The 24,818-nt window shown below is 42.9% G+C and overlaps 1 protein-coding gene across 1 annotated transcript in view; it reads right to left on the bottom strand.

The window, feature by feature from the left end:
• Prkci (protein kinase C iota) overlaps nt 1-13,369 on the bottom strand; it is a 61,474-nt gene extending 48,105 nt beyond the window's left edge. Inside the window, exon 1 of the mRNA XM_021157863.2 lies at nt 13,051-13,369. Within this exon, the coding sequence (XP_021013522.1) occupies nt 13,051-13,151 (101 nt within the window). The 5' untranslated portion in view covers nt 13,152-13,369. The remainder of the gene's footprint in view (nt 1-13,050) is intronic.
• Nucleotides 13,370-24,818: the final 11,449 nt, after the last annotated feature.

The following is a 24,818-nucleotide window of genomic DNA, read 5'->3' as shown; positions in this document are numbered from 1 at the left end:
CTCAGCACTCAGGAGGCAGAGTTCAAGGCTAGCCTAGTCCACAGAGTGAGTTCTAGGACAGTTAGGGCTACACAAAGAAACTGTCTCAACCAAAATCAAACCAAAGCAAACCAACCAACCAAACAAACAAACAAACAAAAAAAAAAATCAGAGCAATCTGAAAAAAATCAGTAAGACAACAAACCAACCAAAGGGAGCCTCAAATTAATAAAACGGAGATAAAGCAGGGCGCAGTTAAGACTCTCCTAGAGATCTAGATGATTAGAGAGTACTTTGAAACATACACTTGAAAAAGATAGAAAACCTACAAGAAATGGATAACTAGACACACATGACTTATCAGAATTAAATCAAGAAGACATGAACGACTTAAGCAACCAGGCTGAAGCAGCAGAAAAGCTCAGGAGTGGATGGATTCACTGCTCAGTTCTATCGAACCTCTAAGGAGGGTCCCCCCATACTCTCAGAACCTGCTTACACAACAGAAACGTATGGCCCACTCCCATCCTCATTCTAGGCCAGTACCACAGAACTATCCTGACAATCAGGATGCAACAACGAAGACTAAAGATCCTTGATGAACATAGACATAAGAATTTCCAACAACAACAAAAAAACCTGTATACTGAATTTAAGGACACATTAAGACCAGATGGTGAGACAGAGCTGGTTTAATCCCAAAGACGCAATGTTGGTTCAGCACACCCAAATTATTAACTATAACACAACACATAAGTAGACTTAAGGACAGAAGTCACATGATCATCTCAATAGTCTTTAAAAAGGCCCTCAACAAAGTTTAACGCACCTTGATGATAAAAGCCCTGAGGAAACTAGGAGCAGAAGTGAATCCCAACATAACAAGCCTGTAAATGGGTTCTGTGAAGATGGCTCAGCGGTGGCTGCCATACCTGTAAGAGGACCTGAATTTTAATCCCCAGAACCCACGTTAACAACACAAAACAAACCCTGAGCATGACAGCAAGCACCTGTGGAGAAGAGGACCAAGCACCAACAGGAGGGTCCAAGGGTCTGCTGCTCTACCACTCTACCAAAACAAGCTCTAGTCCTAAGATGAGACAGGGTAGACCCTGTCTCAAAAATGAGGTGGCGAGCAATCGAGGAAGCCACTCGACATCATCTGATCCATGTGTACATGCATAGGTGAGCATTCCCTCACATACATTTACACATACAACACACACACACACACATAAATGAATAAACAAAGAATGAAAAGGGGCTGTGTATGACAAATCACCCAATATACTAAATGGGGAAAAACTGAGAGCATTTCCTCTAAAATAAGAACAAGACATATGCTCATATTCCATCTTTAAGCTAGAGCTGTAATGGTAACTTTAAAATAAATGTACACAGTAAGTTAATACAGCGGCTGTTTTTCTTTATCCTAGCTAGTTCCCCAATATTTATCTTCAACTTAAAAGCACAACAACTAGGCATTATAATTCTATCATAATCCTCGACTCTGGCTACCTCCCAGCCAAATTCCCCGAGACACTGGCATTTTTGTATTGTTTTGTCCCTCTGGGCTTCAGGTGTGTTCTGCTTTGATGCCTCTCTGGACCCCTTCCTCATGGTGACATCCCTCTTCCTCTCCCACCTCCCTTGGCAGCAGAAGTACTGCCCTATTCTTTATATTGCATAGTTATTGGCTTTTCCAGCTTTTACTGATAAGGCAGAGCATGGTGAGAATTGTTCACACAAACTTGAGACAGGAGATTCTTGACATGAGCATTACAATGCTGTGTCCAGACTGCACCAAGACATGAGCACCGAGAAATCAGCATTTGAATAACACAAGGGCAAACTTTACACAGTGCACAATAACATTATGTCTGCACAAAAGTCATAAGAGAAAAAAGTGGCTCAAGCAGGCGAGCCAAGAGTCAAAATCATATAAATTATAGCATTTCCACAGCAAACTGGCAGAAATTAAAAGAAAAACAACTACAAAATCAGCGGTTTTTCTATATATCAGAAATAAATCAGGAGGGGAAAAAAAAACCCATCCACAGTGTCTTCTAAATAAGTAAACAAATAAATAATCCTAAAAGTAATTTTAGCCAAGGATGTAAAAGACTTCTACAGTCAACATTAATGGTGGCCTGAGAAGACGGGAAGACTTCCATCTTCAAAAACTGGTGAAATTAATAAAGAAGATGACTATATCACTATATCCAGATTCAACAGAATTCCCATCAAATTCCAGTTACATTTCTTCAACCAACTAGAAATTACAATCCTGGAATTCATACAGAAACAACACCCACCCCCGTCCCCCGCAATAGCCAAAGCAGTCCTAGGCAGAAAGAATGACAATAACTGTATCACAGTGTCTGACCTCTACATTACACACCACACAGCCACAGCAGCAGACCATAGTTACTGGGACAGAACCAAGAAAGCAGAAATGAGCTCTCACAGCAGTTGATACCTTAGTCTAGACAAAGTGTCAAGAATATACACTGGGAAAGGATAGCCTCTTCACCAAGTGGTCCTAGGCAAAGGCTCAGGGAACACCACCACAGAAGACAGAAGAGGGGGTGGGAAGACTGCGAAGTCCAGAGAACCAGCTCTTTCCTACAAATGACAGGGAAGCTAAACCTCAAATAATATGGCTGACAACGGAGACCTTAAGGACGCTACAAACATGTTCGCATGGAAGAGGGAAATCTTACCTGAGCCCACCCAGAACAATGAACTACAGGCAATCAGGCAATTAAGGCCTGCTGAGAGAGATGTAGTCTTCCCAAGATGAGGCTCTAATTGGTTATCCAAAACAAAGTGGTCAAACTGGAAACCTTATACATATAAGTAACATTGAGCAGATTCAGCATATTACATATTTATGCATCTATGTACACATGTATTTTGTGTGTGTGTGTGTAACAGTAACAAAGAAAAAGAGATCAGAGATTTGAGAAGGAGCAAGAGGGGAGGGAGGGAAACATGGTACTGGTCGGAAGAAGTAAAGAGGAGGAAATGATGTAATTAAACTTTAAGAAAAAATTTTTAAGATGGTCCTGGGAAATTGGATTTCCACATTTAGCATATAGTAAAATATAATAAATAGTAGAAAACTAAGATCTCTACCCGTAATTCTGTATAAAACTCCATTGAAAATGGAGGCCTGTGAGATGGCTCAACAAATAAAGGGGCTTGCTGCCAAGCCTAAGCCTGAATGCCACCCCCAGAACCCAGATGGTAGAGAGAACTAACTCCTGAGAGTTGTCCTCTACCTCCACACATCCGTGATAGCATGTGTGTACTCCCTCACACACAACACACACCGCACAGACAAAAAATAAATGTAAACATTTTTAAATTAACTTAAAATGAATCAAAAAACCCTAATGTCCGACCTAAAACTCTTAAAATGCTGCAGGAAAAGACTTTAAAATATACACAGAAGCAAAAACTTTCCAAAAAAGACTCCAATAACACTGGGAATAATCCCAAGAATTGATAGGCAGGGATACATGAAATTTAAAACCTCTTTAACAAAGGAAACAATCACCTGAGTGAAGACACAGCCCACAGAATGGAAAACAACGGCCTTTGCTGACAACACAGGACAGGACAGGAGATTAGTGTCTAGAATATGTGAGGATAAACACGAATTAAACTTCAAAACATCACCCCATCAAGAAAGGGAGGGGCTAACGAACTGAACAAAGTTCTCAGAAGAAATCAAAGTGACCAATAAGTACACAGAAAATGCACAACATGCTGAGCCATCAGGAGAATGCAAATGAAAACTGCTTTGAGATCCCAGTCACCCCAGTCAGCAATGCCACCATCAAGAAAACAAGCCAGAGGGCTAGAGAGATAGATAGCTCAGCCATTATGAGCACTTGCTGATCTTACAGAAGTCCTGGATACGGGTCCTAGCACACACATGGTGGCTCACAACTCATCTTCCAGGTATCTAATGACCTCTCCTGACCTCTGTGGACCCATACAGGCACAGCACTCACACACATAATAAAGATAAGTAGTTTATATATATAAATAATAAATATGCCACACCCAGAACTTGGGAGGTGGAACCAGGCAGAGTCAAGGCTAGCCTGGTCTACAGAACTCTGTTTCAAACACAACAACAACTAATTAATTAATTTTTAAAAAAGAAAAAAAAAAAAAAAAAGCAACAACTGCTATTAGAGTAGGGGGGGCGGGGATGAAGCCTTATGCACACTGGTAACACTGTGTGCTACTACAGGTATCAGTATGTTCCTCAAAAACTCAAAAGGGAGCTAGGGTATGCTCACCATGCTTGGGCGTGTACCTAAAGGCGTCTAAGTCAGCACACCACAGAAACAGCAGCACATACATGTTCACTAGCACACTGCTTATAACAGTTAAAAATCAGAAACAGAAAGTCACAGTGGGGGCTAGAGAGATGGCTCAGCGGTTAAGAGCACTCAATGTTCTTCCAGAGGTCTTGAGTTCAAATCTCAGCAACCACATGGTGGCTCACAGCCATCTATAACAAGACCTGATTCCCTCTTCTGGTGTCTGAAGACAGCTACAGTGTACTTACATATGATAAATAAAATAAATCTTTCTTTAAAAAAAAAAAAAAGAAAAGAAAGTAAGTCACGGAGGGAGGGAATCTGCCCAGATGTCCACTGTCTTAGCACACTGATCTGCTGCTGTGAAGAGACACCATGACCAAGTCAACTCTTACAAGGAAAAGGATTTAATTGGGGCTGTCTTACAACTTCAGAGGTTTAGTGCATTATCAGCATGGTGGGAAACGTGGAAGAAGGCAGGCAGACATGGTACAGAAGGAGCTAAGAACTCTCCAACTGGATCCATAGGTAGCAGGAAAAGAGGCCTGGCTTGTGCTTTTGAAATCCCCAAAGACCACTCCCAGTGACACACTTCCTCCTGTAAGGCCACACCTGTAGCGGTGAGTTTGGGCTACACTGCTTTGGCTCCTTGAGAATCATATACATACAACTGCCCAGGAGCTATCTGGATTCGAGAATGGAAGACACACACACATATATACACAGACACACACACACCAGTTAATTTTAAAATGCCTTGGCTACCTCAAAGACTGGACATTCCTAAACCTTCCCCTGCTACCCCTGGCCCAATCAGGGAAGTGAATTCTTACATGGCTGGTTGGCTCTCTCTCCTGCAGCTCTAAATCTCATCCATTTCCCTCCCCATCATGGTGACCCTCTTTTTTTTCTCCCCAGCTGCATCCTAGCCAGCCCAACTGTAAAGGTCCTGCCCCGTGTCCAGCCATTGGCCGAGTTGGCATCTTTATTAATCCATCAAAAAACAATTGCAGACAAGGGACCTTTAGGGTTTGGACACACAGATTCCGGTTGATTCAGAGCATTAGAACCAATCGCCAACACACACCTCCTAATCCCTCTCGAGCAGTGCTGCTCCCTAAATGACAGTGCATTTCTGAGCCTGCGGGGGTTTGAGTAGACTCATGTGTTTGAATGCTTGGGCCATAGGGAGTGGCACTATTAGAAGGTGTGGCCTTGTCAGAGGACAGTCCAACTACACCTAGTGGGACTCATAGTCCCCTTCTGCCGCCTGTTGATCAAGATGTAGAACTCTCAGCTCCTTCTTCAGTACCATGTCTGCCTGCACGTTGCCATGCTTCCCTCCATGATAATGGTCTAAAGCTCTGAACCTGTAAGCCAGCCCCAATTAAATGTTTTCCTTTATAAGAGCTACCTTGGTCATGTCTTAGAAGTTGGTACCAGGAACTGGGGTATTGCTGTGATAGGCCTGACCATGCCTTGGTTTGGAGGAATATGGACTTTGGATTAGCAACGTGCCACTCCCTAAAGGCAGTGCATTTTTGAGTCTATAGAGGCCATTTCTATTCTAACCACCACATCCAATAACAGATGAATGGATAAAGAAAACATGGTACATATACATAATGAAATTTTACTTAGCCATAAAGAAAAAGGAAATTATAACATCTGCAAGAGAATAGACAGAACTAGAAATTACTACACTGAGGGAAAGAAGTAAGACTCAGACAATTACCTCATAATTTCTCCCATATGAAGAACTTATTTTTAATTTATGTGGTGAGTGGGGTGGTATGGGTCATAGAAGTCAAGAGCAATGAGAAGGAAGGCAGTGACTTTAGGAAGGGAACCAGCAGGGAAGGGCAAGAGGACAGAGGGTAGTGAGGGAGACAATCCGGAAAAACACAGACAGCATTCGTATGAAAATGCCGTAATAGACCCATTCTATTAAATCCTAATTCTAAAAATTAAGCAAAGGAGTCTGAGAGAAGACTCAGTGGTTAAGAGCACCAGTGATTCTTCCAGAGGACCATGATTCAGTTCTCAGCACCCCCATGCACGCTCATGGCCATCTGTAACTCCAGTTCCAGGGCATCCAACACACTCTTTTTAGCTTCCACGGGCACCAGACACGAACATGGTACAAATACTGAAATGTAGGCATACATCTTACATATAATACAATAATAAACCAACCTTAAAAGGAAATAAAAATTAAGTAAAAACTCACAAAGCAATTTCCATTTTTCATAAAATAGAAAATGAACATAAAAGCAACAACTGTGAAATAAAAGAAGTTGACTAGAAACTCATAAAGCCAACAAGCACATAAAAGGGAAAGGAGTTCTTTGAAAGTTATACTCAACTTTGTATCAGTGTTTTCTAAGTGTCAATATTGCCTATAACATGGACATCATGACAAACTCCCTGAGAGCTGTTGTGAATATTAAAAACAGTGATTACAATGTATCTGCAATTCTTCAAAGGCATAGGTACACTACATTTTTTAAGTAGCTGGTAAACATTCCCAGTAGCAATTATATTTCATTAAGATAAAAGCATTACTGCAATCCAACACTGTCTACAAACCCCCAGCAAGACTGTCAGTCAGAGACGTTATTATCCTATAAACTCCAGGATAGTTAACTAAGAAATGGTTAATAAATGACAATTCAGTGTAAGCATACAAGAACTGATAGGCCAGGCCTAGTAGTGCACCTCTCTAATTCCAGCACTTAGGAGGCAGACATAGGCAAACTGTGAGTCTGAGGCCAGCATGGTCTACACAGTAAGATCCTGTCTTTAAAACAAAACAGAAAGCTGGTGACATAAAGCTGAGCGCAGTGGCATGCCCTGCAATTCCAGCAGCTTGGGGAATTGAGGCAAGAAAATCCCAGGAGGCTAGGAGTGCACAGCAGTCAGGGAGCACAGCAAGACTCCACTAACATAAGAAAGGGTACAGTAACCCTAAGAGAAAGTTAAGTTTGAACAGCACTGCGCCCTACAGACTCACTGCCTGAAGGTGTAGTACACAGCGGGAGGCACCATTCGGACCAGTTCTGGGAACATTAAAGGTGACGCCTACCCAGAGGTTGTTGAGGAAGAGACCTGTGTGACAGTTTATCTATGGTCACTTCTAGCCTTGTTCTGTGCTTCTGCTCTGTAGTACACTAGGATGTGAGCAGCTATCCTTTGCCTCAAGTCTTCTGCCACAGTGATGTTTCACTCAATTGTATGGGACCAAGAAATCATGAGCTGAACCCTCTGAGACCAGGAGCCTAAACAACTTATCCCTGGAGTTGTGGTCACATATTTTGGCCATAGTGATACAAATAACAGGAAATAAAAGTTCCCATTTGTAAAAGCAAGAAATTCTTGGTGAAATGCACAATATTCAACCAAAACAAAAAGCTCTTGGAAAAGAATATTAAATAAATGAGACTTCCCACTATATATCAAAACTAACTATACAGTGTAATAAACAAACTGTGGCATGTACTAAACAGATCTCTCCCCAAACAATGGCACAGAATAGACAATTATCTATCTACACTATGAGAAATACAGTGTGTAAAAGTTATTTCAAACAAGTAGTGATAAGAAGACCTCTTTTTAAAAATATTAGCAGAAAACTAATGACTATCCCTCAAAATATAATATTGAGAAGATGATTACCTAAAACTCTGCACAGTACAGAACTGTAGACTACTTGTAAATGAAAACTCATCTACCTACGGCAACAAACCAAGGAACCACATTCACAGAAAAAATAAAAAGGAGGCTTAATTACATAAATCTTAAAATCTTCAGGTAAACAATAGATTGAGAAATGCCTGCCAATTTTAATAGACAAATCAATGTCTCATCAACAAATTTAAAGGAAAAAAAGCTAAGCTGGAGAAATGACTGCCTGGCCTGCACGAGGTCCCGGGTTAGTGCCCAGCATGGCATAAAACCAAGGTGTGGTGGCACACACCTGTTATCCCACCTCTAGGGAGATGCAGGCAGGAACTTCAGAAGTTCAGAGTAAGTTACATGTCAGAAGTTACAGACCCTGTGTAAGAAAAGAAGGGGGGGGCGGGGTAGACTAAAGGGTAGAAGGAGGGAGGGAAGGAGAGAGAACACATACCAAAAATGTGACCAAACACCTTATAATCTCAGCACTCAGGCACCACGCCCAGAGGATGAAGGAGAGGTCAAGGCTAACCTGGGTTACTAGTGAGTTTGAGGCCTGCTAACCAGGCAAAGACCATCAAGGAGGGGAGGGATAGGGAGGCAGGAAGCACCTCTCCCTCTGGGGAGAGTTTCTAAGCAGCTGCTGCCTTCTGCTGCTTCTTCAGCCCTTCAGTGAGCTCCTCTCGGGCCTCCACAGTTCCTCCAACTCCTCACTTTCAGGCCTCAGTGCTGCTGACCAGCTGCTGAGCTCAGCATTACAAAGTCAAGCTTTCTGAGGATTTTACACCGCCCATGCTGTCCTCTAACTAACTATGTAGCCAAGGATGAGCTTGAGAAGTCCTGACCCTCCTGCTTCCACTCGAGTACTGGGATTGCAGGCAGGCACCACCATACTTGATTTAGTGTGGGGTTTGGATTGACCCCAGGGCTTTGTGCACACTAGGCAAGCGCTGCACCAGCTGAACTACACTCAGCTCCAACAACGGAAAGCACACAACTCATTTTGCAATACTTTAAAAAACAAGACCTGACAGGACTTGTTCACTCTAAGAGGAAAAATGCAAACAACTTGACATTCCGAATATGCAGAGTCAGTCCTGGGCTGTGGTTATAGCTCAGCAGCAGAGAGGCTGCAAACAGGGGTAGGATCCCTTGTGCTGCCAAAACCAGTTACTGTTCACAGAAGGAATCCTCTGGGCTGCGATCACTGATCAACGACAATGGCTTATAACTCACTTTTTACAAGCTTTCTGCCAAAGTCCTGTACACATACAATGTCAAAGTATGCGTGGCCCAGTCATTACGTGATTAAATTCTATCCCACAAGTACCTTTATACAGGGATTAGCACACAATGGCAATCTATCACTAACCAAAAAAACCTGTTTCTCTTCCTCCAACCTAAGAGCACTGTAAGGAAAAGGGCCGCTGACTCCAGAGTTCCCATGTTGGGAAAAAGGGGCGCAGACCACGAGACAGGCACTCCACTCATGCCAGATTCTCAGTGCCTTTACAAACTAGAAAAGTCTCCTGATGTTAAAAACTGGAAAAAAGTCAAATCACATGCCTCTTATATATAGGAAGACAAACACTTTCCCAAAAATGAAACCTATTTAAAAGGAGAGGATAGTTCATTCGCTGGAAATATTCAAAGAGTCAAGCTTCACTGGGAAGAAATACTGTTAGGAGGAGGCAGGGTAAAGCTATACAATAGTGTTCTCTCAAAAGAGGGAATGAAAAGAAAATCGTCTCTGTGAGGTTGTTTTTGTTGCTAAGATAAAAACCTCATGTAGCCCAAGCTGGTCCCAAACTCAGCCTTCTGACCTTCCTACCTCCACCTTCTGAGTCATGTACCAGGTTTATGCAGTGCTGGAGATGAAACCTTGGCCTGTGCACGTTAAGCAAGCACTCCTCTAACTAGATCCCCAGCCCCAAACCACATTTTCCAATTGCAAACCCTCCTCTGTTTCCCAGCACAAGGGAAAGGGAGTCTACTTTGGAGTCATGCATGGGACTTGTTATCCAACACATTTATTAGCTCTCCTTGCTGGTGATGCATTTTAGTCTCATCAAGGCTAATAAGCAGCTGGCTGTAATATAACTACCAGTTTAGATTACTGTTAATAAACATATAATCAACGACTACCTCAGAAAAAAGAAAATGGCACGGTTAAGAGTACTGAGGCTGTCCTCAGAGGAAGCTGAAAAACCATGTAGTATTAGGACGGTTCCATCGACTACTGAAGACATGGGGTTATGTGTGCCTATCTTTAGTAAAATTTCCTAAACTTTAAAAGATAATATTAAAGTATCTCAAGAAATTTTTAGACAAAATAAATCATATATCCATATTCTCATTTTCTTTATCTTAATAATTAGAGCAATAAATAAAGAAAATCCATATGGAATACCTGAATTTCTAGAGTTCAACATATTGATTTCTTTCCAAGGAAATTTTGGAAATGATGTATATGATGTGCCTATTTACTAATAAAAATATGGAAAAATGAAAAAGCATTAATTCTTTGGTCTTTCACCAAGTCACTGGAAGCTAAGTATAAAAGTCAAAAGCTAAAATCAATCGCTGAACAATCAACGTTTAAGACCCATAGGAGACAGAAGGCACTATTCAACATAATGTTCATCTTTCAGTGGAAGTAATCGATAAATACTATCTACAGATGATCTCTCAAGAAACATAAATGTGGGCTGGAGAGATGGCTCAGTGGTTAAGAGCACTGACTACTCTTCAGAGGTCTCGAGTTCAATTCCCAGCAATCACATGATGGCTCACAACCATCTGTAATGGGATCTGATGCCCTCTTCCGGTGTGTCTGAAGACAGCTATAGTGTACTCATATAAATAAAATAAATTTAAATAAAGAAGCGTAAATGCAACTTTTTTGAGATTTATGTGTCTGTGTGCGCACACACATGCACACGTGCACACACACACACACACACACACACACGCACATGTGATATGTATGAGGGGTGGGGCGGGGGTGCCACAGTGGCCAGGAGAGCGGATTTGTGTCCTGGAACTAGAGTTGCAGTATTGTGGGTCACCTAACACAGGTTCTTCGAACACAATCTGGACACTCTGGAAGAGCAGCGAGTGTTCTTCATGGCTGAGCCCTCTCTCCAGCTCCATAAGTACAACCTTTAAAACAGTAAATACAAGCTGCAGAAGAAGTTACCCACAACAGAGCCTTTGGAGACTGGAGGGTGAGAAGCCACAGTGTTACTGACACCTGTACACAATGCACTTTCTTACCAAGCACATGCATTTACACTGAACTCCAGTCTGTAAACCTGTTTCAACTAGACAGCTTCTTTAAAATCCACAGTATTTCCTCCTCTACACCTAATAAGCCACAGGCTGCTAACCTTATAAGTAGAACCTACTCAAAAGCAATCAATCCTAGATCTAGATCCCTTTGGGGGGTCCAACAGGAGTTGCCTAAGAGCATCCGAAAACACAGATATTTACGTTACAATTCATAACAGTAGAAAAATCACAGTTACAGGTAGTAGCAAAATAAATTGGGGTCACCACAACATGAGGAAGAGTATTAAACAGTTGCAGCATTGAGAACCACTGCTCTAAAACAAATATCTCTCAAATTATCAGAAAGTTGTGTGTCCTCGGAAGGACAGGCTGTGGCTCTTTTAATCTTGCAAAGTTTGTTCATGGCTGACCATGAACCAAAATGCCTAAAGCAATTATTATGACAACTACCAACTTTTTAAAAATTTCAAAAAAAAAAAAAGGCCTGGAGAGATGGCTCAGCGGTTAAGAGCACTGACTGCTCTTCCAGAGGTCCTGAGTTCAATTCTCAGCAACCACATGGTGGCTCACAACCTTCTATAATAAGATCTGATGTCCTCTTCTGGTGTGTCTGAAGACAGCTACAGTGTACTCACATAAATTAAAAAAAAAAAAAAATCTTTAAAATAAATAAATATGTTGATTTTTAAAAAATTCAAAAAAAATTAGTGCATTTTCGGAGACTATTTTAACCTCATTTTCTCTGTTTTAAGTGAAAAGAACATTGTCTCCTGCAAATTCTACGAATTAGTCCCAAATCAGTCAATGTCAGAGGCTGGAAGATAACACACAAATCTAAGGCCTTACATGTACACATTAAGACATGTGGAGCTTCAGTTCTCTTGAAAGGAAAACAAGAAAGAACTGGGAAAGTCTGCTATCTTCACTGATCCCCTCAGGAATGTGAAAGCACGCACAGCTCTTTTAACCTTGTAGCACTTGAAGCTTTTAAAAGCAATTTATTTCTGCCTAGACAAGCAGAGAGGTAGGTCTTCTGTTAACCCCTACTCTCCAGTCTTTATGCTCACGCTAGCCTTTCACCTCAGCAGAGATCCTAAGTTATCTCAAACCACACACTGAATTCAAAGGAGAGGAAGAACTTTATGATAAGTCACGTTAGAAAATGATTTGGCTATGCTCAGAACTGGATTACTTTTGGCAGAGACATTAGTTTAAACGTTTGGTAATCAAGTGGGGTAAAGATCGTTTCTAGAATTTAAAGCCTTGGCTTCTCACCTTTCGATATCTCACCCTAACTTCCAAAATGTGGGTCAGCATATTTGCACCTTAATTCTGACCACCTAGGATCCAGTGCACATCCTATTAAAAAGTATCGACTTTGGTACTAACTCTTAACACCTATAGCGGCTCTCTGACCATAGTCCAGACTTATTTCATGAACTCTCCCACGGCGAAGGATAGATATAAACCTGATTTATAAGACGGAGGCTTCAGGCCTGTCTGCAAGGAAAGGAGCCACCTAACGAAGCAGTCCAGGCTTGGGTGCCCACAGCAGTGAGTGAACAGAGGCTTCCCTCGAAATCCTCAATCCACCCAGTCCCGAAACAGTTGCAAATTTCTCCGTCAGCTGATTTGTCCTCCCCTCCGGTTGCGCCCACTCTCCTCCGCCGACTCCTGGCGACCTACACTCATACGTCCAGGGTGCCACCAGCCGCACCTCTCGCCGCCCCCACGATCGCCCGAGTCCCCGACCGCCAACACTCACCCGCGGTAGTAGGCTTTCACCCGGACCTGGTGGGAATGGTCCCCGCCGCCGCCGCACGCGACCGTGTGGGACATGGTGCTGCTGTCCCTCTGGGTCGGCATCTCCTCACTCCCCCGCCTCGCTGCAGGAGGCCGAGGGGGCCGGGGCAGCGCCGGGCGCCGCGAGGGTCTCGGCCTCCCGAGCCTGTCGGGAAGCCGTGGCCGCCCGCCTCGCCGCCCAACACGCCTAGCCCGCGGCGCGGAGCGAGCAAGGGGTCGCTTCGCCGCCAAGCCCGAGCCCCAGCGCTCCTCCCTCCGCCCGGCACAACACGCCTCCCGCCGCGGCTCCTCCCACCACGCTCGCTCCCAAGGCCGCATTCCGCGGCAGGGCGGGCTCAGGAGTCGAGGAGCCCCGGCGCTCTCATTCTTACGGGGCAAGAAGAGGCTAGCAGAGGGAACGAAACCCACCAGCCTACTAACAGACGCTCTGAAATGAGAATATACTTGTATATTCATATAAGTAGTTGTAAACCACGGCCTTTAAATGGAAGGATTTCTACAAAACAACCTACAGAGCACCCACGCTCAAGGTTGCTCCCCCTATTCTTCTATTTGGTCTCGTCCCAGCTAGCCCGCCACGCTTCCGGAATGTATTTGCTGCGCGGGGTTCTGGGATTTGGAGTCCCGGTGGGATTCTGGGACTTGTTCCTTAAGTGTAGAGTGCCGCGTTTTCGATCTTGTGCTTCCCGGGAGTTGTACGCATGGAAGTCCTGAGAACCGCTTGAGTATCTGAGGACACTGGAAAGATGGCTTCGTCAAGATGTAGAATCTGCTTCCAATTAAATTCTCCATGCCAATTTCATTGATCATTGAAATTAAACAGTGCCCTTTTGGGGGAACAAGATTTGATTACCTGCTCAGCAAATCCTTTTCGAGAAGAATTTAATAATGTAGGTAGCAAAAGCATTAGTGAATGCAACGAAAGAAGAAACTCAATTGGGAAATACCACAGGAGAGAGACTTCTTCAAGGCCCTCAAACCGTGAATATTGTCATTCTATAGAACAAAGTGCCCAGTGAATACTTAACTAGTGTGTCAGTTCATTAGCATTTATTTTACTTACACTAGGCTGGTCGAGAATTAGAAAAAAATCTGTCCGTGCAACTTACTTTCGGACTTCCTCGGATCTTGCCTGTGTTACTTAACTTACTCTACCCTTAAGGCTTTCTTTTTGTTGGTTGTTTGTTTGTTTTTGGTTGGTGAGAGGTTTTCTCTCTGTAGCTGTCCTTGAACTCATTCTGTCAACCAGGCTAGACTCAAACTCAGAGATTCGCCTGCATCTGCCTCCTGAGTCCTAGGATTAAGGGCATGTGTCTCCACTACCCAGCAGCTTTCTTTATAATCATACATTAGATTTGGTTGCTTGCTTCATCAGAGCTACTGTGTGTGACACTTAGCTTGGTACTAGCTTCATCCAACATCCACAAATTTGGAGTATATGAAAATTTCCACTAAATAACTTTTTTTTTTTAACAATTAGAGGCTGCATCATCATGTTAAATATGGGTTGATTGCTAATGGTCATTTTTAAAAATTATTATTTTATGTATGAGCACCACACACCGCCTGGTTCCTGCAGAGGTCAGAAGGGGGCGCCAGATACACTGGAACTGGAGTTTCAGAGAGTTGTGCTGGGAATCAAACCCAGGTTCCCAGGAGGAACAGCCAGTGCCTTTAACTACTGAACCATCTCTCCAGGCAGAGATCACCGATTTTTAATTGCATTATTGAAACTTTTTTATGCTTTGTGACAAGTTTACAATTATATAAAGCTCTAGAAAAATAACTAGCATATAAGAAGTAGATATTTATGAAGAAATAAAAGGTAATTTACAGAAAATTCTTTTTTTTTAAAAAATTCTTATTCCTTACCACTTTTGAAAAATCTGTCATTATTGGCTTCATAATATGGTTTTAAAGGTTACCCAAGAATTTTTTAACTACTTACTGTGTTAGCTATATGAATCTGTAACTATAATTTGTATAAATAGCACTACACACACACACACACACACACACACATCACTTTTCTTAAAGATGATAGATTTAAAAATAATCATTACAGAGATTGGAGAGATGTCTCAATAGTTTAAAGATCTCACTGTTCTTCTAGAGGACCTGGGGGTCGAGTCCCAGCAACCACATAGCAACTGACAGTGGTTTATAATTTCAGTTTCAGGGGATCTGATGCTCTCTTCTGGCTTTTGTGAGCACCAGGCACAGATATGGTGCATACATGCAGGTAAAACAGCCATATGCATAAGATTAAATTAAACTAAAAAAAATTGCATTCCTTTTATTGGGGGTGGGCACATGTGGCGATATAGGACTATTTAGAGGAGTTGGTTCTCTCTTCCCACCATCTGGGTCTTGGGGATTAAACTTGGGTATCAGACCTTGACAGCATCTGTCAGTTGAACTATTATCTTACTTAGGGTCCCATTGCTGTAAAGAAACACCATGACCAAGGCAAACATTATAAGAACAAACATTTAATTGGGATTGGCTTATAGTTTCAGAGCTTCAGTCCAGTATCATGCTGAGAAGCATGGCAGCATGCAGGCCAACATGGCCCTAAAGAAGGGGCTAAGTTCTGCATCTTGATCCGAAGGCAGCCAGAAGGATACTGTCTTCCTCAGACAGCCAGGAGGAGACTGTCTTCCACACAGGGCAATGCGCACTTCCTCCAACAAGGCCACACCCACTCTAGCAAGGCCACACCCACTCCAGCAAGGCCACACCTCCTAATGGTGCTACTTCCCATGGGCCAATAGCATATTCAAACCACCACTGCTATTTTGCCTGTCCAAAATAACAACTTTAAGAGCGGGTGGCATATGGTTGAAAGCCTAGCTACTGCAGAGGATGAAGTAGAAGGATCATTTGAAACCATGAGTTCAAGTCCAACTTACCTCTAAGTCTATAGAGAATGAAGAATGGAAGAGAGGGGCCAACCAGCTAGGAGAACAGGAAGAGTCCATCCAGTGTGATGATCACAGAGAGCATTAACATTCACATTTTTGAAACTCCACTGAGCTATACTTTACATATCTTACAGATCACACATTTAAACCACATAGTCCAGTTTTTCAGTATGTTCACAAAGTTGGACAGCGATCATTGCTATTGAAATCCAAAAATATCTTCATCATACCCCAAAGAAACAGCGTACCCGCTGGCAATAAATTGGGTCCATTTTCTTCAGCCTCTCAGGACCACTAATACCTTTTGTGCAGCTGTGGATTTTCTCTGTTCTATGTATTTTATACAAAGGGAATCACTGACTATGTAGTTTTTCGTGTCTTCTACTTGGTTTAATATGTTTGAGGCTTGTTCTCATTGCATCAAGTGCCTGTACTTCCTTTATATGGTTAAGTAATAGTCAACAGTCAGAGTACAATACAGAAATGTCTATATGCACATTCGTGTGTTATCTTGTCATTTTTCTGATGCTATCATTGTTTTTAGAACTGGCGAGGCCCTGCTCTGCTGTTACTGTTGCTTATGTTTTCAATGCAGATGCACTTGTAATTCTGTTGGGCAATGCCCTAAGCGAACTCCCCGGTCACGTGATCACTCCCCGGCCACGTGATCACTGTTTAACATCTTGAGGGAGTGCCAAGCTGTGTTGCAAAGTGTGCAGTTTTACATCTGATTCCCCATACCCCTTCTCATCCTGGCTATTTCCTCTTCTTTTTATTGCAATTTATTTATGTTGTGTGTAGGGGAGAGGGGGTGCGCATGCCACAAGGAGCGGAGTGTGGAAGTCAAAGTACCACTTCCTTGAATTAGTTCCTTCTTCCACCTTGGGGGTCTCAGAGTTTGAACTGTTGTCCCCCAGGTTGGCAATAAGCATCTTTACCAGGAGAGCCATCTTCACAGCCTTTTTCTTCCTTCTTTAGTATAACCAGTGTAGTGGTTGTGAAGGAACATCTTACTAGGATTTTGAAATCCTTCAATATAATTATGTTTAGTATCTTTTCATGCTTTTACATGCCCTTCATATATCTTCTTGGCTCCATTCAGATCCTGTAGTCACTTCAAAGTCAGATTCTCTCTTTTTTATTTAAGATTTATTTTATTTATATGAGTACGCTGTATCTGTCTTCAGACACACCAGAAGAGAGCATCGAATATCTCATTACAGATGAGCCACCATGTGGTTGCTGGGAATTGAACTCAGGTCCTTTGGAAGAGAAGTCAGTGCTCTTAACCACTGAGCCATCTCTCCAGCCCCAGATTATCTCTTTTCATTGAACTATAAGATTGTTTTTAATACATTCTACAATTTTTCTCTATTGGATGATTTTCAAATATTAAATTCTATACACTTCTCTCATTGTATTCAGCATCTTCATTTTTGATGGTATCATCTACAATACAAATTATTTAAATACTGAATAGCATCATAGTTGTCTGTTGTTATTGTTGCTTATGCTTTGTTTTTTGTTTGTTTGTTTTGCTGTTGTAGTTTTTTGGTTTAGTTTGTTTTTTCTAGACAGGGTTTCCCTGTGTAGCCCTGGCTATCCTGGCACTCACTCTGGCTTACCTCGAACTCAGATATCCACCTGCCTCAGCTTCCCAAGTGCTGGGATTAAAGGTATGCACCACTGTCACTACCAGGCAAATGTTTAGTCTAGGCTAGCCTTGAACTTGTGATCCTCTTGTATCTGCCTCCTTCAGCACTCATACTAGCATGTGCCACTACAACCGGCTCAATTATTTAAAAGAGAGGAAAAAAATGAATCGTACAACTGTGTCAGTTGGGCTCTTCTGGGCCCCACTTTATTTTCCTATGAATTTTAGGACTGACTTGTCAGCTGGGATCTTGACAGTGATTTTACTAAATATACAGATTAGCCTGTGGGATCTTTTCAGCAAGAAAACTCTCCCGATCAATAAACGTGGTGTGGCTTTCCATTTTTTGTCCACTTTGATTTGTTCTGATACTCTGCATTTTTCAGAATAAAAATTTTACACTACTATTTAATTTGTTTTTTTTTTTTTCCCAAGGCAGGGTTTCTCTGTGTAGCCCTGGCTGTCTTAGAACTTGCTCTGCAGGTCAGGCTGGCCTCAAACTCAGAGAGATCTGCCTGCCTCTACCTCGTGAGTGCTGGGATTAAAACTCTGTGTGTGCCGCCACCTCCCAGATATCTTGCACTTCTTTTGTTTAATTTATTCTCAAATATTTCAATTTCTCTAATACTATTATAAATAGAATGACGTCATGCCATTTTGGGATCATTCACTGCTAATACCTAGAAATGCAATTAAGTTTGCATATTAATCATTTGTTCTACAAGCTTATATCAATTACTTATTAGGTAGAAGCATAGGTAATCTTGATTATCAATTCGACTAGGTCTAGAATCATGATGGAACCACACTGCTGATGATACCTGTGAGGGTATTTCCAGAAAGCTTTGACTGAAGAGGATAGAAAAGACCTCCCATAACAAGGGTGGCACCGTCCTGTGGTCTAGGGTCCTAGACAGAGTACAAAGGAAAAAGCAGGCTGGGTACTAACAGTCATCTTCCCTCTGCTTTCTGCCTGTGGAAGAAACGATGGCTTTATCCACAGGCAATGATGGTTGCACGTGTTTAATCCCAGCAGGGAGGCAGAGGCGAAGCTCTGTGAGTTCAAGGCCAGCCTGGTCTACAGAGCCCACGCTGAATCTCACCCTTCACAGACACACGGACACGAACCACCAGGATTTGTTGGTTTATGTATTTATTTTTATTTCCTCCTCCCTTCATTATTTATAGTTTTGCTTGTACTTGTGGGAAGCATGTGCACAGGGTTTCCTTTATGTGCGTTAGAACACTCAGATAGTGGATTTTTAAATATGTAATATAGTTGAAGATAGATACTGTAACATACAAACAGATGCATAGGACACAGAAATGTCATTTTCAGTAATAAAGTAATGGAAAACACTGAGACAAGTCTGTTATTTTCAACCTCATTAATTAAAGAAACTAAGACTGAGAGGAGAGGTTTTGGTTGGTTGGTTGGTTAGTTGGTTGGTTGGTTGGTTGGTTGGTTGGTTGGTTGGTTTTAAGACAGTATCTTATTATGTAACCTCAGCTGCCCTGAAACTTACTATGTAGATCAGGCTAGCCACAAATTCACAAAGATTCACCTACCTAGATGCTGTTTTCCTTAGGCTTTGCATGTGGGGGTGGGATGTGTATGCATAATTACATGTGTATGTTTGTGTATGTAGGATCAAAAAGCCAACTTCAGGTGTCATTCCTCACTCAGGAACCATCCACTCTTGTATTTTTAGACAAGATCTCTCATTGGAAGCTGTGCCTCACCAAGTAGACTGAGCTGGCTGGCAAGTGAACCCCAAGTCCCGGGCACTGGTAATATAAGTAAATCCCACCACACCTGGCTTTTTACATAAATTCTAGGGCCTGTATACAAGTCCTTATGTCTGTAGGTAAGCACTTTACCAAGTGAGCTTGTCAAATTAGCTTGTTACTTAACCATTCAAAGAAAAAGTCATACTTGGGAGGTAGAGGCAATAAGATCTCTGTGAGTTTGAAGCCAACCTGATCACATTGGAAGCCATGGGACAGCCAGGACCACATACAGACACTCTGTCTTAAAACAAACAAACAAACAAACAAACAAACAAACGAAAGTCATGAGCAATGACCAAGACTCCTCCCTGGAGTCTGATAGTTAGGCTAATGCATTCAGTTTTCAACTTTGTTCAATTAAGCATAGAGAGCTAAGGCGAGCTCACATCTCTGGCTTTCTTGCCTCCTCTTCTTGCTTCTTCTCTATCCCGAATTTCAGTCCCTGCTCTATTGACAGGGCAAACTTCATCTCAGATGATTTCTGGGTTCTCCCTTCACTCCAGCCACACAGGCATATTTACATATGGTTTCCCACTCTCCTGCCCTATACACACTACTATATAGCATTCAAACCTTAATATCTTTTTACTTTGAAGTGGAGTTGCTTTATTTTGAGTTTAAATAATATTAAAAGATTTTGGGTTTTGGTAATCATAGAGAAGAAAGATAATTTATTGAATTTCAGTGCATACACACACACACACAGAGTTAAGAATAAAATAATTGCCAGGCAGAGGTAGTGCACACGTTTAATCCTAGTACTTGGCAACAAAGGCAGGCAGATTTCTGAGTTTGGGGCCAGCCTGGTCTACAGAGTAAGTTCCAGGACAGCCAGGGCTACACAGAAAAACCCTGTCTTGGGGAAAAAAAAAGAATAAAATAATTTTTGAGGTGACATAACTCAAGAGCTTTTGTCAAAATACAGATTGCCTCTGGAAGTTTTTTCTCCCTTTGAATTGGAGTACTGGCAATTGAACTCGGTACCTTATGCATGCTAAGCCCACGCTGAACCACTAATCTACAACCTTATAGCCCAGAGAAGTCACACTGCTTAATGTTATTTAATGATATTTGCACATCAAGTACACTATTACTAACTTAAAATACAAGTTTCCTTCCAATTTAGAAAAGCAGGCCTTTCCTTGAAGACAGCCTACTGCACTGAAAATATGAACATATTCTGATAAAGTCTCTGATCCGCAACGTTGACCCAGCCGGCCTCAGGGAACCTGTCCTCTCCCCCTATGAAGCCGAAGCGCTGGACTTTCCCTGTCTCCCAGAAGACTGGCTCAGTTCGCTCTCCCCTCTGCCTGCTTCCTTTTAGACTCCAGCATTTCCGTATTGATTTCCTCCCTATCTTGAGTGGGACTAAACCATACCCTATTTCTGGCTACAGATAAATCAAGGAAGAGGTGGAGCGCCCAGTCCAGGATGGTTTCTGGCTGCGAGCCGCCTACGCAGTACCAGTGCAAAGGAGATAAGGCCACTGGAGCTGGGCACACACTCTCCTCTTCACCCCGTGACTCAAGCTTGTGACTGTTATTGAATGGTTTGCACTCCAGAAAATAACCAACTAGGAAGAAGCCTATAATTAAATCAACCCAGAGCTGCACACTCAGCCTTTTGAAGCAAGCTGCCATTTTCTCTAGGTGCCCCTTGGAGCAGAAATGTTACTTTGTTGACACTTAGAAAATTATTGGGCCTCCCGCTGGAGGCTGTGTCTAGTCAGCTCTTGGATCTTCCAGCCCCTCAAATTAAGACCTGCTTTGTGTGTGGAGGCTACAGAAAATCAATGTATTTTGAATTACACTGTGAATGCTGTGGACACCATTTGGACTACAGAAAGAAAGAAAGAGGAGGAGGCTTGGAAACCTTCACAGAAAAGATTGGTTTGAAGGTGTGCTGGTTTGAATAGGAATGGCCCCCAGTGTTTGAATGTTTGGCCTATAGAGAGTGGCACTATTATGAGGTGTGGCCTTGCTGGAGGAAGTGTGTCATTATGGGGGCTGGCTTTGAGTTCTAGGAAGCTCAAGTCAGCTCTCTGCCTGCTGCCTACAAATCAAGATGTACAATTCTCAGTCCATGTCTGCCTTTGTGCTGCCATGTTTCCCACCATGACTAAACCTCAGAACAGTAAGCTAGCCTCAATTAAATGTTTGCCTTTGTAAAAGTTGCTGTGGTCATGGTGTCTCTTCACAGTAATAAAACTCTAATGAAGACAGAAGGCTAAGCTCTCCCATAAACAGTATCCATGCTGGACTGAGGAGGTAGCTCCTTGGTACAGCGCTTACTTGGCATGTAGGGTCTCCTAGATTGGATCCTATCTGAATTTCCTTTTGGGTTCCTATGGTAAAATACTCTGATAAAATAAACAGAAAAGAAAGGGATGGTTCTGGCTAGTAGTTCCAGATTACGGTCCACCATTTTGGGGAAGCCACAGCAGCAGGAGCTCCAGGTGGCTAACTGTTAACTGCATACACAGTCAGAAAGCAGAGAGGCATGGACGCTGGGCTCCCTCCCCTCCTCTCCTTATTCAACCCTGGACCCAGCCTTTGAAATGGTGCCACCCCTATTTCAGATCTGTCTTCCCACCAAAATAAATCCAATAATGAAAAGCCCACCCAGGCCCACCTGGTCTAGCTAGCCCTCTAGTGGAACTCCAACCCCAAGTGTCTCCAGACCCTGCCAAGTTGACAATTGAGGTTAACTATGACAGACCCTTAGCACCAAGTAAACCGAGTGTGGTGAAGAAGACCAGTCATCTCAGCCCTTGGGATATGGAGGCTGGAGGATCAGAAGTGAAAGGTCAGCCTTGGCTACATAGGAAATTGGAGGCCATCCTTAGCTACATAGAACTCTCTTTCAAAAACAAAATGGGGTCGTGGGAGCAGGAGAGGTGGCTCAGTGGTTACGTGTACTTGTAAAGGACCCAGGTTTAGTTCCCAGCACCCACACCACACAGCTCAGAACTGCCAGTAATCCAGGTCCAGGCCATCTGATGCTTGTGGGCACCAGAATGTACCTGGTATGTATACATATGTACATTCAGGCATATACTCATACACATAAAAAATTAAATCCTTATGAAAATGTGATATGTTGAAAAATGTAAATAAAACTACTAAGCTACACAGAGGGGAAAAGTAGAAACACTCACCAGAAGAATTAGAACAAGACTCCACATACATGTGAACATGCATGTACACACTCACATGCACATGTAGAGATTCAAATCAGAAAGAGAGAGAAGGCACCAACAAGAATGGTTGCTAAAATCTGCTTTATTGGAAGTAACTTTATTAGAAAACTCACTACATATGGAAGATTTATTAGGGGAAATGCTCTTGCTTTTCTAGAAGGTCCACGGGTGCATCCTGAGCTGAAAGCATCATTCTGCTGCCGGTACCTGGTATGAAAAATCTTCACATATCCTCACTCCATGAACCTTGGGCTATCCTATGCAAAGGTAGAGTGCCTGGATTGAGTGTGGATGAGCTGAGTCTGTGGCACAGCAGACAAGGTTACATGGGAAGTGTGTTCAGGCCAACTACTGTCCTGCATACGGTGGATGCAAACATGTGGGCTTGCTGATCCGATGGGGGAGGTTCACATAAGTAATTCCTGAGAATAGCTGTAAATCACAAGCCAAGCAGGGAAAACATCATTCCTGCGTTGGAGTGCCAGCAAAGTGTTAGTGAGCCCCCAAACAGACAGGATTCCATTCGATCTGGTGTAAATCACAACAGGGTCTTTGATCTTAACAGAGCTAGTTTGGGCCCCTCAGCTCACTGCCAACACACATCTGTTGGGGCAAGGCTTTATAGAAGCAGGGAGAGCAGGGTGAGTTTGCATGTAATTGGAGAGCTATTACAGCCTTTTGCATAATTGGCTAGTGTTGGAAATCAAATCATAAACTTCATTTCTATGTCCCTCTGCATTGGTGGTTGTTAGGCAGGAGGTGGGCTTGTAACCTGGGGGTGCATATTTGTTGGGGAATAACCTGGAGACACTGGTCTTGTTCGGGGTTAGCCTAGAGGCTGGAACTAGGCTCAGGTATTGTTGGGGGGTGGGTAACTTGGAAACTAATGCTAGGTATCAGCCTGTTAGTTTATCTGAGTTCAAGTTTTCTAAGAAGAAGTCTAAATTTAAAAGATTTGGCCTCTCAGTGAATTCTGAATACTACTGAACAGCTATGGGTCTCTGCCATTATCAAGAGAACTATTTAGGACCAGTGAGACAGCTGAATAGGTTAAGGCACCCATGCCAAGTTTGGGTCCCAGATGGTAGAAGAGAACTAACTACCATGGCCTGCTTCTCAGCCCGGTGAAGGCACCCACACACATACACAACACACACAAATAAATAAGACAAATGTAAATTTTACAAATAAAACTTTCTGCTTTTCTCATAATTTTAAAAACTTTCTTTATTGTATTACATATTAATATTTTATTGATCCTTTGTGAATTTCACATCATCTACCCCGTTCCCACCCATCTCCCTGACCCTTCATATCTGCCCTCCACCTTGGAAACCTGCTCCCCAAAAGAAAACAAAAAGAAATTAAAAAAAAAAAAAACAATCAAAGAAACGAGATCTCACTGTGGAAGCTGTGGTGTGTCAGTGTGTCACACACCATACCCTTTTGCCCAGATAGCTTTACTTGCAAACATTCATTGCAATGAGTCATTGGTCTGGTATGAGGCCTCTGGTTTCTGCTACACTATCAATACTGGATCTTCACTGGGACTCTGGGTCTCCTCTAGGATATCCTGTTGTGGCCCTGTGTCATGCAGATCCTACAGTTTTGGATCAGCGGGACAGACCCCTTCAGGAGTATCAGCAGATCATAGGTGGAATGGATGTTGGCGTGGACCGACTCAGAACCCAGGATCTGGGCCTGGGAAGTAGCTAAGCTGATCAGCCCGCCAACTCTCCTGTGCCCACACCACCAGGGTGAGCTCTCCTGTGCCCACACCACCAGGGTGAGCTCTCCTGTGCCCACACCACCAGGGTGAGCTCTCTTGTGCCCACACCATCAGGGTGAGCTCTCCTGCTCTCACCTCCTTAGGGCTGGCTCATGTGTGTTTGTGTGCACGTGGAGGTCCGAGGGCAGGCTGTGGAGGTCAGTTCTCCTTCCACCTTGAGGATTATGGAGATCCAACTGAGGTGTCAGTCAGGCTTGGCTGTGACCTTTCACCAGGCTTTTCTAAGTTAATTTAAAATCTTGACTAGAAGAGAGAGCCGATGGTCCTTTTCTCTGGGACAGTGGACAGACCATGTTAGGGAACTCGGTCCTCAGGCAAATCCCACTGAGAGGGGAAAATTACCTAACTCACTTTACCTCATGTAGAGTCTGCA

The sequence above is a fragment of the Mus caroli genome, chromosome 3 (assembly GCF_900094665.2).
Source record: "Mus caroli chromosome 3, CAROLI_EIJ_v1.1, whole genome shotgun sequence".
Taxonomy (NCBI): domain Eukaryota; kingdom Metazoa; phylum Chordata; class Mammalia; order Rodentia; family Muridae; genus Mus; species Mus caroli.
Note: the sequence above shows the minus strand (reverse complement) of the source record. Positions and strands in the feature narration are given on the sequence as shown.